At 39.2% G+C, this 13,558-nt stretch overlaps 1 protein-coding gene across 3 annotated transcripts in view; it reads right to left on the bottom strand.

Moving 5' to 3' along the window:
• Positions 1–13,558, bottom strand: part of LOC123745791 (uncharacterized) — an 83,108-nt gene continuing 69,550 nt past the window's right edge. For all 3 annotated transcript variants that reach the window (XM_045726785.2, XM_069321817.1, XM_069321816.1), the window contains 4 exons: positions 13,131–13,343; positions 11,677–11,774; positions 7,587–7,707; positions 1–4,035 (listed from right to left, as the gene is read on the bottom strand). In XM_045726785.2, coding sequence (XP_045582741.2) covers positions 3,638–4,035; positions 7,587–7,707; positions 11,677–11,774; positions 13,131–13,343 — 830 coding nt within the window. In that variant the 3' untranslated portion in view covers positions 1–3,637. The remainder of the gene's footprint in view (positions 4,036–7,586; positions 7,708–11,676; positions 11,775–13,130; positions 13,344–13,558) is intronic.

Consider the following 13,558-nt stretch of genomic DNA (forward strand, 5'->3'; position numbering starts at 1 on the left):
ATATAATGAGACATTAAATAAAAAATTGCCTATATGCCAAATCTTGTACTAAAGAGGGCAAAGTAAAGGCTTCAAAGTGTACCAATTATCTGTGCAGGTTGCAGAGAGATTTGTATGTTTTATTAAAACTACCAGTTAAAAAAATAAATGTGAGAAATGAATGTTGACAGCCTTGTGCTTCAATCTTCTGTTTATATTTTTTAATATCGAGTAGTACCACATGTTTATAGTGTATGACAGAGTGAACATCTTAGCAGTCAAGTGTAGGTATGATACAGGGTGCATCTTGTGTATCTGTATCTCATGCAGTAACACAGCAAAAGTATTATTAAGATATACACCAACATTAATAAAATCTTTTGAATTAATTTTTTAGGTTTGTTTTAAAAGTCATAATAGGATCCTCAAAAATACAGCATCTTTAAAGTTATTGTATTCCTTTTTAAAGAATGGTATAGATATTGCAAAAAAACAATCAGAATGGTATGACTGAAAATAAAGAAATTAGGGGAGGAGGGCATAAAAAAAACTGCAGATGCCATCAAGAAAATGAATTTGTTTGCATTTACATTGTCATACTGCTTATAACCAGCTGAGAGTTAAATAAAATATAAAACATGCAGGGGTCAAAACTTAGAACATCGTTTTCATTTGTATTAAGTAATGATCAAGAGAGGGTAACAAGGTGGGAAGACTATATAGCACCTTCTGTGTCGATAGATATCCAAACGGCATAAAATATCATTCAAGATGGCAATATGAGAACAGAAAGACATAGATGAGCGATATCAAAGGTCTCGAATTTACCAAGGACTCTGTCGAGGGACAAACGACCCCGAGGGATATTGTAGAATGCCCCAAAAATTGGAACATTCTACAAGGAGGTGCACAACTGAAGGTGGGACAATGCAGTTTGGGCAAAAAGAAGAAGGATGTTCTATTAGGTGCGCAGGGTGTGACTGATAAACAATCTAGCCAAAGTCGTTTCCCCATCTCCTATTTTGGTGGTAGGAGGAAGACCAAAGGAAAGGTCTACTGCTAGGTGTGCAGAGGCATCAGGTGAAAGGAAAAGTTGGCCAAATACCTCAGGAATCAACCCTAGAACCTTTTGGCTACGACCAGTCTCCACTCACCATTAGCCTTATGATGAGGCTGCCCATAGTCACCCATAACCTGATACAGTGACTGACACTTCATCCACTACATCACATTATGAGAGTAGCATTCATACAATCCACAATATGAGCCACTTGCCAACACGAATGAAATCCAAATGCTAGAAGAATTTAAAAGGGGGGGGGGGGGTAAGCACTCACAGAAGAACATGGGCAAGATTTAAAAAAATGCAATATGTAGCTATTTGAATTCAATTCTGAGAAAAGAAAGGAGACTGGTGATAACTTACAAAATGAGAGGAAATTGTATATTACAGATAATAATTACAAACAATATTAGCAGCACTCGTCCAATCACGAGAAGAGGATATTGAGGAATCTCAATAAAGAATCATTCATTTTTACATGATATATGTCAGACCAGTTTTGGAATACAGTATGTGTAACGAATATGGAAAACTTACTTTTAAGAATTTACAAAAGCCCTAGAAATATTAGAGGTTAGCCACCAAACTAATCTCTAAATCCAGGAAAATGTGATATGAGAATAGGCTAATAACACATCACATCATTAAGAAACTAATGAGTACTCATTAAGAAATGAGTACTAAATATGTATGGCCAAAGACATGTGACGGTGCAATATAGATGATTTAAAATCTACAAACAAAGGCCATCAATGCTTGTTTGTAATACTCTTCCAGAAGGACAGTAAACACAGGAATAGTCATTGAAATGAATTTGGAGTAGAGAAGGCTAACACTATCACTGAATTAAAATGTACATTGTAAGTACACAACCCATGCAGGGAAGCATCAAGCTAGTTGACCAAGGGTTCAAGAGCTACCAGTATTTCATATTAGTCACAAACAAAACTAGACACGAGTGCACATACAGTACTCAGAAATAGACCCTTTTTCCATATAGAGTTCAGCAAACTTAATTAATTGGTTGAATGTCAACTATGATATGAATCAAAGGGAATATCTGGCAATCATCAAAAATAAACTGAGAATAACAGCTACTGTTTTTGCAAATACAGTATTTTACCATAAATGTAGCTTGTGATGAGAAAGACTCATGGTTTACACTGTAAATTTCACATCAGTGCAAAATTCCAATGAAAACTTCCACTTCTTTGTTAGTTTTAAGATTTGTTCACATTGCTATGCATGTTAGTGACTTTGCAAGAATGTACCACTTGAATGTGAAGGTTAAGACACTATAAATGTATTAAAAACCATTTTATCGAATGTAACCTGCATCTTTTCTCAAGGTACTTTTATATAATTAGAACATTGTATACAGTACCTTGAGAAAGGATGTAGGTTACATTCAACAATTTGCTTTTTAATACATACTGGGTCTTTCCTTCACCTTCATTCAAGCACTACGGCACTGTAATAAGTTTCCCAATGTATCGCTTAATCAACAAAGTCTAATAAAATAACCCATTATACCATCTTAAACATAAAAACATAACAAATAAATATATAAATAAAACATAACCATCATAGATTAACTAACCACTAATAGACTAATACTTTATAATGGAGGGTAAATGGGTATTCAATTGTATTTATAGAAAATTTTGGTGCCGTATACCCAGTGGGTACAATATTCAAGAGTAGCACTAATTCATCATTACTTTTGGATAGTGTAAATTCATTCCACTTGTACCCACTTAAATTTAGTATCTGGATAAAATATGCAATAAAATAAATAATAATGTAATAAAAGGAGGCAGTACTCTACTGAGGTTGAAATATATTGTACAGCAACTGTATACCTTTTTGACAATATGATTCACAGAATCCATTGATACGCATTCTTTCTTAAGGGGTAGATAATGCATAATTCAAAACATGGAAGCGCTATTAAAAATGAAAAGATAAGCAAGCATGATTGTGATACCATCTTGTTTTGATAATGAATATAAAATGAAAGTGCCTTTTTTTAATATTATAATACTGTAGTTCTTCCTAAATGTTGAGAAATTAGAATGTACAACCCACAATTCCTAAATTATTAAAAATATCTGATACGAAACAGTTTTCATGGCATGCACTTTCTGCCATTAACCAAGAACAATTTTCTGTGGCACTTCAATCAAAATCCAATAAAATAAGTGTATACATTATAAATCATGAACAAATTAAATAATATACAATAATGAAAATATGTCTTTTGACTTACACAATTAAGTCATAAAAGCAAGGATCAAATTTTGAATCCGAAGCATAAACGAGACAATATGGTTAAGGCTTATACTTGATGTACTGTACTGCCATTGTTGGTAATATGAGAACAGTTTTGAGTACAGACATACCACACTGTCTGTATAATGTCCTGGCCACTCACAGCACCAAGCTGTTCTAAATAAGTTCACTGTGGTCAATTAATGATAGCATAACTTTCTTGAAAAAAAAAAGAAATTTGCATCCACAGAGAAAATATACACTTAACCATATTCTGACAACTCTCTTAAACTAAATCTATTTTACTGGAGGTCTTAGTGTTAACTATATCAAAACATACATAAAAAACATAATTGCCACAAGATAAGAAAAAGTAAATACAGGTTTTTGGCTTGAAATGCTGTGACTTCCATTTATTGAGTTAAACGAAGGTTGTTGATGTGGCTTCGGACTGTATGTAGGTGTCGAATAGCTGGGACCCGGATACTTGCTATTGTTAGTTGGCAGAAGGTCAAGGTTAACACTGATTTTACCTTCATTCAGTTCCTTGTAGTAGTGGGCAAGATGAGACTTGAAATTAGGGTCAGGCATTGGGGTCCAGGAACCACAACGAGGAAAGTTCTCGGGAACAGGTGGAATCATACTCTGCTTTCCTACATGGAAAACAAGACCCATTCCAACTTCTATATGAAAGCTGATGTGGCAGTGGAACAGCCAATAACCTGTGGGTTAACATGAAAATAAGGAGACGTTACACACAGAGATCACACTAACGTGATGCATCAAATGAACAAATCCACAAGGTCCGTGACGAGGATTCGAACCTGCATCCGGGAGCATCCCAGACAGCAGCTCAGTCGATTAAGGCAGTGTCTGGGATGCTCCCGGACGCAGGTTCGAATCCTCGTCACGGCCCTTGTGGATTTGTTCATAAGGAGACGTGTTTGTATTTCACAAGACTGAGTGGGAAAAACATTAGCAAATATGATACCAAAGGAATAAAGGGCTATAAGCACTTTTGGTACCTAACTTCTAAATTAGGTACTAAATGCTATACATATTAGTAGCTTTAGGTATTGTATGTACTAGCTCTTTCTATAAATCCAATATTATGTTTGTAACTCATCTTCTATGTATGTAAGTACTTTTACCTGAATAAACATCTGAATTTGAATTTGAATTTTGAATTTTACTTTTGAATAGGGCAAAGGTTGGACAATTTTTTAATTCATCAGGGAGTGAGTTTCAAAGACTGGGTCCTTTGATTTGCATGGAGTGTTTGCACATATTTAGTTTGACTCTGAGGATATCAGAGAGAGATATATATTTCTGGTGTGGTGCTTGTGAGTTCTATTGATTTATCAAGGAAAAATTTCATATCAAGATTAGCATTTAGGAACAAGGTTTTGTACATGCAAACAGCACATAGGAATGTGTGGAGTGAGTGTATGTTTAGCATGTTAAGGGACTTAAAAGGAGTGGCTGTGTGTTGCTTGAAAACAGAGTTTGTTATAGTTCTGACAGCAGATTTTTGCCGAGTGATGATGGGCTTGAGGTAATTTGCATTGGTTGAACCACATGCTCAGATACCCTATGTAAGATAGGGATAGATTAGTGCATGGCATAATTTGTTTTCTCTTTTTTTTTTTAGCAATGTGCTACTACCTTATTCTATATGAGATATTACACAGTGTAGATCAAAAACTAGCTATAGGTTCAACTAACCTTCACATCTCACAGGATGGTTAATCTTACATGGAATTAGGGGTGATATATCTGCCTTAATACAAAAATAAACCAGTGGGGAACATAATATGATTTCAGAAAGTATACCAAGAGTTTTGAGACTTTTTGGATATGTGTTGTATGTGGGAGCTAAAGTTCAGTCTCTTGACTATATATAGGCCAAGAAACTTTCCCTCATTTTTACTGTTAATGTTATCTGAAGTTGAATTTGATTTGTTGAACTGCATCATCTTGGGGAAGATTAGTAGATGGTCTAGGGAGACATAAATAAGGCTAAGAGGCATCCTGTTCCTGACTGTGAGAAATTAAAAACAAAGATGAAAATAACTACAATTTGAGAGAAGAAAATTTGGGAGTAATTACAAAAGAAATGTAAGAGAGACTCACAGGATATTTCAAAATATAAACTGGAAGAAGAGGAGGCTCAAAATAAAGTATGTATTGCAAGATAATGTGAGATAAGCAGAAGTGCTTTATGATGATTCAGTACATGTAAATTCTCTTCATTGCATAATAGGAATTACACTGAAAATTATGCTTTCAGGAAGATAAAGGCTAGAACATCTGAAGCAGAAAAAGTGAACTGTGAGGGGAGGGAGACAAACTGTTGTTACTGGCATGTTTAGTGTCCCACTGTCACTTACATATAGCCTCTCAAGCATAAAAAGATTCACATAGGGCAATGACTGGCCTTCACCAATAAGTAATTGACAACATATTTACTATACTGCAATAGGTGAACAGAGTCATCAGGTGTAAGGAAACATGATCAACGGTCTCATGCTGCCTGAAAATCTGAGTGGTCCACAGTTTGTTGTGAGAATGCTGCATGACAGATTGAATATTCTTATTATATATAGTAATGGTATTATAAAGAAATTAAATGATATATTTGATCCTCTAGCTGCCAACATTGGAATACACTTCTCTTGTTTTATGTTTAGATTCATATTTTGCTAACACTGGCTTCCTCTTCCTGTTGAGACTACTCTAGATGGTAACCTGTTAACTGAGTTCAGGTATCAATTATGCAACCCGTTCTCTTAAAAATAATATCACTTTTCGCTCGTATGCGCACTATGGCCAAATTTGGACGTAATTTGAAATGAAATCAACTCACAAAAGTGACGTACTGTTCCGTTTTCTGTTTGAGTCGTCCGGCTTACTCGACAAGCTTAGAAGAGGCAACTTTCCACTAACGTTTTTCATACCGTTTTGAAACTTTATGAGAATTTCCTGCCCACCTAACCTATCAGAGGACCCTTAACTTACTGTTGTTGATAAAAAAATCCCAAATTTATTTTCATTTTTTTTCATGTTCAAATTTCGGCCATACGGGCTAACGGCCAAAAGCGACGTTCTTTTTAAGAGGACAGGTTGAATTATGTGCGCTGTGTTATTTAACTGAATTTTTAACAGAGGAGCCCTCCTATTCCTATTTGATGCCACTAGTGTGTGACCTCAAGACGGACAGGAAGCTGAAGTCTTGTCAACGGTTGCCCCCCTTTATTCCAGAGGACTTTTATCAAGCCGCATTTTAAACTGAAGAATAATACTATCTTGGCATTCATGGCTTAAGTATGCAGGCAATACCAAGTGAATGAAAAAGCATCTCCTGTTTTCTGTCCTATTTTGTGGCTAGCTGAACTTGAAGCTATTGCCTCTTGTGTGAGTGACATTGGAATGTTCAACAAAAGTGATCTGGATTAAAATCTCCAATTTCTTCAGCGTTTTAAAAAGATCATCCATGTTATGTCTGGTTTTAGCGTTGTTAAACTTGAGGCCCTCATCCATTCCTGGTATGAGAGTAGACTTAGTCCTAGAATGATTTTTGTCACTCTGCATAGAACTTTTTCCAATGCTTTAATGCAATAGTCCAGAGGTTTGTCTGGACCACCAGTCTCCATGGTGCAGTGGTAAGACACTCGCCTGGCGTTCCGCGAGCGCTTTGTCATGGGTTTGTATCCTGGCCGAGGAGGATTTACTGGGCACAAATCCTTAACTGTAGCCTCTGTTTAACTCGACAGTAAAATGTGTACTTGGTTGTAAAAACGATTCTTCGCGGCGGGGATCGTATTCCAGGGACCTGCCCGAAACGCTACACGTACTAGTGGCTGTACAAGAATGTAACAACTCTTGTATATATCTCAAAAAAAAAAAAAAAAAAAAAAAAAAAAAAAAAAAAAAAAAAAAAAAAAAAAGATGAATGACTACTCATTTCCTTACAGTCAAAAGTTTGTTAGAAATAACCATGTTTCATTTGCTTGTTTTTATCAGAGCTCCTACTCGTTGAGAAACTTTCAGTGGCTGGTGGATCACAACTCCTAAGTCCTTCTGATTAACTTCATGATGTATCCAGCTAAATCAAATAACTTTCCTATCTAATGTTATGTTGAATACATTAATGCTAATGAAAGTGCATAATGTGATATGCTAACATTAAAGGCAACAGCATGTTAACCAAGTTGGAGAAAAATTAAATACATATCATAAGCCTTAACTGGTGTATTATATGTAAATAATTTACCTGGGTTGGATGCAATGAATCGTATGATTGTGTATCCTCCATCAGGAACAGTTACAGTGTCCTTGATGGGCGGATGGTCAAAGTTACGCTCAATCAACCCAGCGGCATCCAGTTCCTGTACCTATTTTAAACAAAAATATTTTTTAGACAATAATAATACAGTAGTAAGACAACAATGAGTGTAATTAAATGCCCCTTCCTGGATTGGACCTCAGCTTACATCTCTGACAAGTATGGGGGAACAGTGACCACGACAGGCTTCCAGTTATTGATAGATTCTCTATTTAAATGAATTGCCCAGACAATGCAAAATTTATTTATATTCAGTGCTTGGTTTCTGGGAGGGCCTTCCCCCATCCCCCTCAGTAGCTCCCAGAACACATTTAAAACACTGCCTCAACCCCATTTTCCTGCATTTCTGAAAAAATTAAAGCAGGTAAGTAGCAGGTAAAGCGTGGTCCAAATGACTTCGTCTCACAAGTCGGTTTCCCGCTTTTTCCCAGTTCCGAAACGGGACTGTGCAGATCTCCGGTACACTCTGGACTTGTCTCGTCTAAACTAATTGATTCCTTGCCCTTCCTTTCAGATGACCACACTGTCCCTGGTCCCGCACATTCTCGAGCTGGGTACTTGGACGATTTCCCTGGACCTCTGGGACGCTTATTGGCACGTCCCTATTCATCTGGGGTTCAGGGATTGGTTAGGGTTCCAGTTGGGGCGACAGGTTTACTGTTTTCGTTGTCTGCCTTACGGCTTAAATTTGGCAACTCGTGTTTTTACGTGTACAAATCGAGTCATAGTGGCCCGTCTGAATCTAAACATTTGAACCGTCCCAGGTTCAAACTTGGCTAGGCCTCGTATGGAATTCTCGGACAGCATCCGTCTCTCTCCCTCCTGCAGCTCTGCTCTGGCTGCAGTCTGGCCTTCAGCTGTTTTTGAGGGGGGACCCGGGACACTTAATGGTTACTCGAGCGGCTGAGCAGGAGCCTGAATTTTGCCTTCTAGTTTATCTGTTGGGCAGGATTTGGCTGTTCTGGTATCTTCGGAGCCGCCTCTTTCACTGCGCTCACGACCGTTGGGTTTGCCCCCCAGTGTTTTTGTGTTAGTTGCTGCGTTACCGGCTTCCTCTTTGAGTTTTTAGGGGCTCGGTGCCATGATGCCTTCCCCATCCTTTGCTCGATGTGTTCACAGACGCCTCATCTCTCAGTTAGGATTTTGTGACCAGTGCTCACCAGTCCGTCCAGGGGCATTGGGGGGGCGGTCGTTCCTTCGGGCTCACAGCATGGTGCGGGAGTTTGCTGCGCTAGATTTGGCTTCTTCGGGGCTCCTTGATACGGCTCCATTAGGACTTCTGCTGAGTTCTCGGAGTTTAGCTCTCAGGCTGTTCACATTTGAGGTGTGTCCAACGTTCTGGCAGATGGCTTGTCCTGTTTCATTTCTCTTTCCACGGAGTGGACGGTTGATGCCGCATCCTTCCTTTGGCTCTGCTGGATGTACGGGCACGTACATCCAGCATGTGGAGTTAGACAGCTGCTACAGGCTGCTTCCTGGGGGTGAGTAACAAAAAGAAGACTTGGTCAAGGACCAGGCCGCGGGGACGCTAAGCCCCGAAATCATCTCAAGATAACCACCCAGAGACGAAGCTCATTGCGTCGGCGTGGTCTCAATATCTCCCATTGTATGTGGCACCATTCCCATACTGGGACGCCATCACGGTAGATGCTTTTTGGCGAGCCTGGTCGAGGTGAGGGTTCTTGTACCTCTATCCTCCAGTCCAGATGTTTTAGTTGCTCCAAGACCTCGCTCGAGAATCCAATCAGGGGAAGGTTCTTCTCCTGGCTCCATGGTGGCAGGCCCAGCCTTGGTTTCAGGTGCTGCTTGCTCGGTGTCCGAACTCGGGCATCTTTCCGTGGCTACGCCTCTACCAGCAAATCGGGCCAGTGAGGTACCTTGCTGGTTTACTTTACTCCTCTGCATCTGGTCTTTCTGATGCGGGTGTATTGCCATTTCTATGGTGACCCATGTGGCTTCTTAGACGATCTGTGTCCCACCTGCAGTCTTCTTCCAGGCGACAGTATGAAGTCTCTTGGCGATCTTTCTGTCATTTTCTTTCTCTTTGAGGGATTTCGTTGATTTTGGACCAGGTTGTTTTGTCCTTTCTTTCTTGGCTTTTTCTGGACTGGCATCTCATGCCAAATACTTTCGCTCCATGTCACGCAGTCTTGGTGAAGATGTTCCAGCTTGCGTTTGGGAAGGATGTTACTTCCACTCCATTCCACAAGATTTCACGTGCATTTTTTCACCTCTGGCCTGCTCATACGCCGCCTGAGCCTTCCTGGTCTTTGGATTGAGTTCTTTTCTTTCTTCTCATTTTGTGGTAGCCCTTTTGGTTGGTGATTATTTTGGGAAGGCCTTATTTTTGTTGGCTTTGGCCTCTGAGGCTCGGGTTGGAGAGCTTCATGCTCTCCTCCGCCGCCGGGGGTTCTGTTCCTTTGGTCTGGGTGGTTGTTTTGTTCAGTTGCATTTTGTTCTTCTCCTTTTATAGCAAAGAATGAGACAGTGGGCTTCTGAAGGGGTCCAGTGGTGGTGGATGCTTGGGTGGTTTGGCTGGGGGTGCATTAAGTGTTGTGTCCAGTGACAGCTTTATGTCACTACCTGCGGGCCATTGGTTCTGTGACAGTGGATGCTATTTGGGTGGATCCGGTTTCTCTGGTTCCCTCTACCAGGGCTTGTATGTCTCAGGTTGTCCGCAGTATCAAAGTCCAACCAGCCTGCAGTATACCCTCGTACCCATGATGTGCGAAAGTACATCATGCGCTCGAACCGCAAAAACCGTGGCACTCGCCATGGTTTTTGGTAACATGTCTTGGGTTGACATTGGGGCATGGGAGTTTTGGGGATTGAACAGGGTCCTGGCCGCCAGATATCTTGTGAATGTTCCGGTACCTTTCTGGCCTTGTGTTACTTTGGGGCATCTGTGGCATCAGTCGGTCTCTTCTTCGCCTTGAGCCAAACAATGTTGCTGCCTCTGAGGTAAGTCCCTTTTTTCTTTCTCCATGGATAATTAGCTTCAAGGAGCCAACGGGGCTTCCTCAGAAAACCTGCGTTCAATGTAATGAACAGCTCATTTTTTAGGGGTAGCCCGGGAGACTCCCTGACACCCTCCCTCCAGTCGGCAGTTTTTTACATCATGACTAGAACTGAGGTGGTGGATGGCTGGTTTGCCTGAGCTGGCCCCCTCCTCCCCCTTATTAGGGGGGGGGTTGTATTAGTTAGTACAACTAGTACTAATGAGTGGGAATACTAGTTGAGGACAGGGTTGCTAGTTTCTTTTGTTTCAGCAGGCATTTCTTTGCTTCTTCTGGCTGTGGGTAGTAATTTACCAGCTAGTTGTTTGTTTTGGTTCACCTATCTTTCTGGGTATCCACCGGTCGATGGTGGAATATGACATACTTTAAATGTAAAGTGCTCGTATGCCATTGCTCCCCTGCACCTCTCTGAGGAGACAAGGTTCTGGTTCGTGGTTCCCGGTAGGCTAAGTTAAGAACTCCTGTGACTGATGGCCCCAAACTAACATAGCACATATCAGTTTGCATAGCTTCAGGAAGCCTCCAGGGATACCCCCAGAAAAGGGCATTTCTTTATATTCAATGCTGGTTTTTGTACTGTTCTATTTCCTGTGTAACTTCCTCTATCTGTACTGACAAGAGCTCTTTTTCCTATTTGATTTCCTTGCCTAGTTTATTGTATTCACTAATGTTAACATTTGTTTTAACTTCTTCAAATGTTATTTTCAGTATTTTATTTTCTATACTAAATTTATTCTCTAATTTTGGCAACATGTTGTGCAAACCACTCATACTGATACTGTCCTCATTAAAGCCATCAGAATGTGTTTTGGTGGCTCTGTTGTTGTGTTTTTTCCTTGCAGGTGGCTATCATGGACTGTAACTCTCGTTACGTAACCACTTATATTAATTATATAAACTAATGAATGTAATTACCTATTATCATCATCCTACTTAACTGTCAACTGCCCCATTATTCCTTTTATATAAACAATCCAACCTTGCCTAATTATAAGTCGTACCTTTTGCAGAGTGGTGTTTTCTCCCAGACGACCCATGGCCAGTACCCAAAAGGTATGACCATGAAGATGGAAGGGATGATTAGCCCAATATACAACACCTGCAGGAATGACAGGAAACAATTAGGTAACTTAATACAAAACAATCTTAAAGTATATTTTTACTGTGATTTAAAAATAGATAAATAAAATTACAATTATTTGCCATTGTAACAGAAATAAATGTTTGTTAAAAATGTTATATTTGCTTAAGTTCTTGGACAATTCATATACACATTAGTATTAGTTTATTTAAAGTTTAGTATCAATTGTTTACCCAACTAAATTTGAAAATAAATTTACTACATTATTTGACCTACTGTAATGTTCGAAACACCCCGTATTTGTGGCTTTATTATATACAATTTCTGTACCTACTAATTATACAATAAAATTCTTTATAAATAATTATTATACACAAGTATTTATAAATGATTACTCAAGGCCAATTTCAGGAGCTTCTCTAGTTTCACACTTCAGCAAGAAGCTCGATTTTGTTGGCCAGTTATTTTGTCAGTGCTGTGTCTTGTGTCACAAACTTGTGCACCAGGCCCTAGGCCAATACTGAAGCAGTGGCAATATTGTTCACGCAATATCCCTTGTAATTCCTGGTAAAAAATTGCAGTGTCTTGGACTTCTGATAATGGCAGGGTGATCTATAAGTTGGCTTTTTACTACCACCTCCCCTCTCCCCTCCTCACTATTCTTCTGGATTTACTTTGCTCCTACTGCTATACTATAGAATGTTGTCATTTTAGGCTTAACATTTGAATTTCTTTCTATGAATAGTTTCCCAGATTTTTTTTTTTGGGGGGGGGGGGGGGTACTAGGAATCCTCTCAGGCTTATCAAATCCACCCACCCCCACCAATCCTGTGAATAACCTTCCCAGGATGCATTCACAACAGATATGCTGAATATTAGCTACTAGGGAAACAGGAAACGTGCCCAAACATCTTATCCTGCCTGGTAATCAAACCCGTGACTAATTACGTGTGGGCTAATAGCACTAGCTACTGCATTACAGCTCATGTGTTCTAGAGAGCATGGGCCCAAGCATTCATGTTACTTTATAAGATTTTTACCTTCATTGGTTAATTTGACCTCTCTTTCAAAACTGAACAATGTCTATCATCATATATACTTGTACTATTGCCTGCTATAAATGTCAGCATCCCCCACCCCCCTCAAGGACTTTTCAATAACTTTTACCATCATCTGCAAGAAATGTATCAATCATTGCTGTAAATTTTAGTTTCAGCTTATAATTGAGATTATTTGTGAAGCTTTTACCATTATCTAGCAAATTCATATTAACTTTCATCTAATAATAAATTTCATTTTACAGTGACAGACTATTACAGGCTCAGTGATGGCATTATATAGCCTTCAATCTCTCCTTATCACAACAAAACTCACCCTCATCGACCAAGATCAGCTCGACTAAACTGTCCTTCTCAACACTGAGGACGTGTGGGCAGTAGCAGAAGTTATCCTGGCAATTTCTTTTTGAGGTGGCATTGCAAAAGGAGCTGTAGTCAACATCATCTGGCTGTGACAGGGGCGGAGCATTCGGCAACTTCAGGCTGATCTCATTTATCTGTGGCACAAATAATCGAAGCTGCTTCCTGACTGTGGATATATTGGAGGATTTAACAATACTTATTAATATGATGAGACTTTCATGCTTCACAAAATTATATATATGATTCCTTTCTCTTCTACAGAAAAACTTTTATTTCCTCGTTTCTGAAAACACAACAGATATTTAATACCTCACTGTGGACATCTTAAGAAGCACTTTTTAAGTCTCCAATGTTGTATAAACATAAATAAGAAGGTACATT

The sequence above is a fragment of the Procambarus clarkii genome, chromosome 10, assembly GCF_040958095.1.
Source record: "Procambarus clarkii isolate CNS0578487 chromosome 10, FALCON_Pclarkii_2.0, whole genome shotgun sequence".
Classification (NCBI taxonomy): Eukaryota; Metazoa; Arthropoda; class Malacostraca; order Decapoda; family Cambaridae; genus Procambarus; species Procambarus clarkii.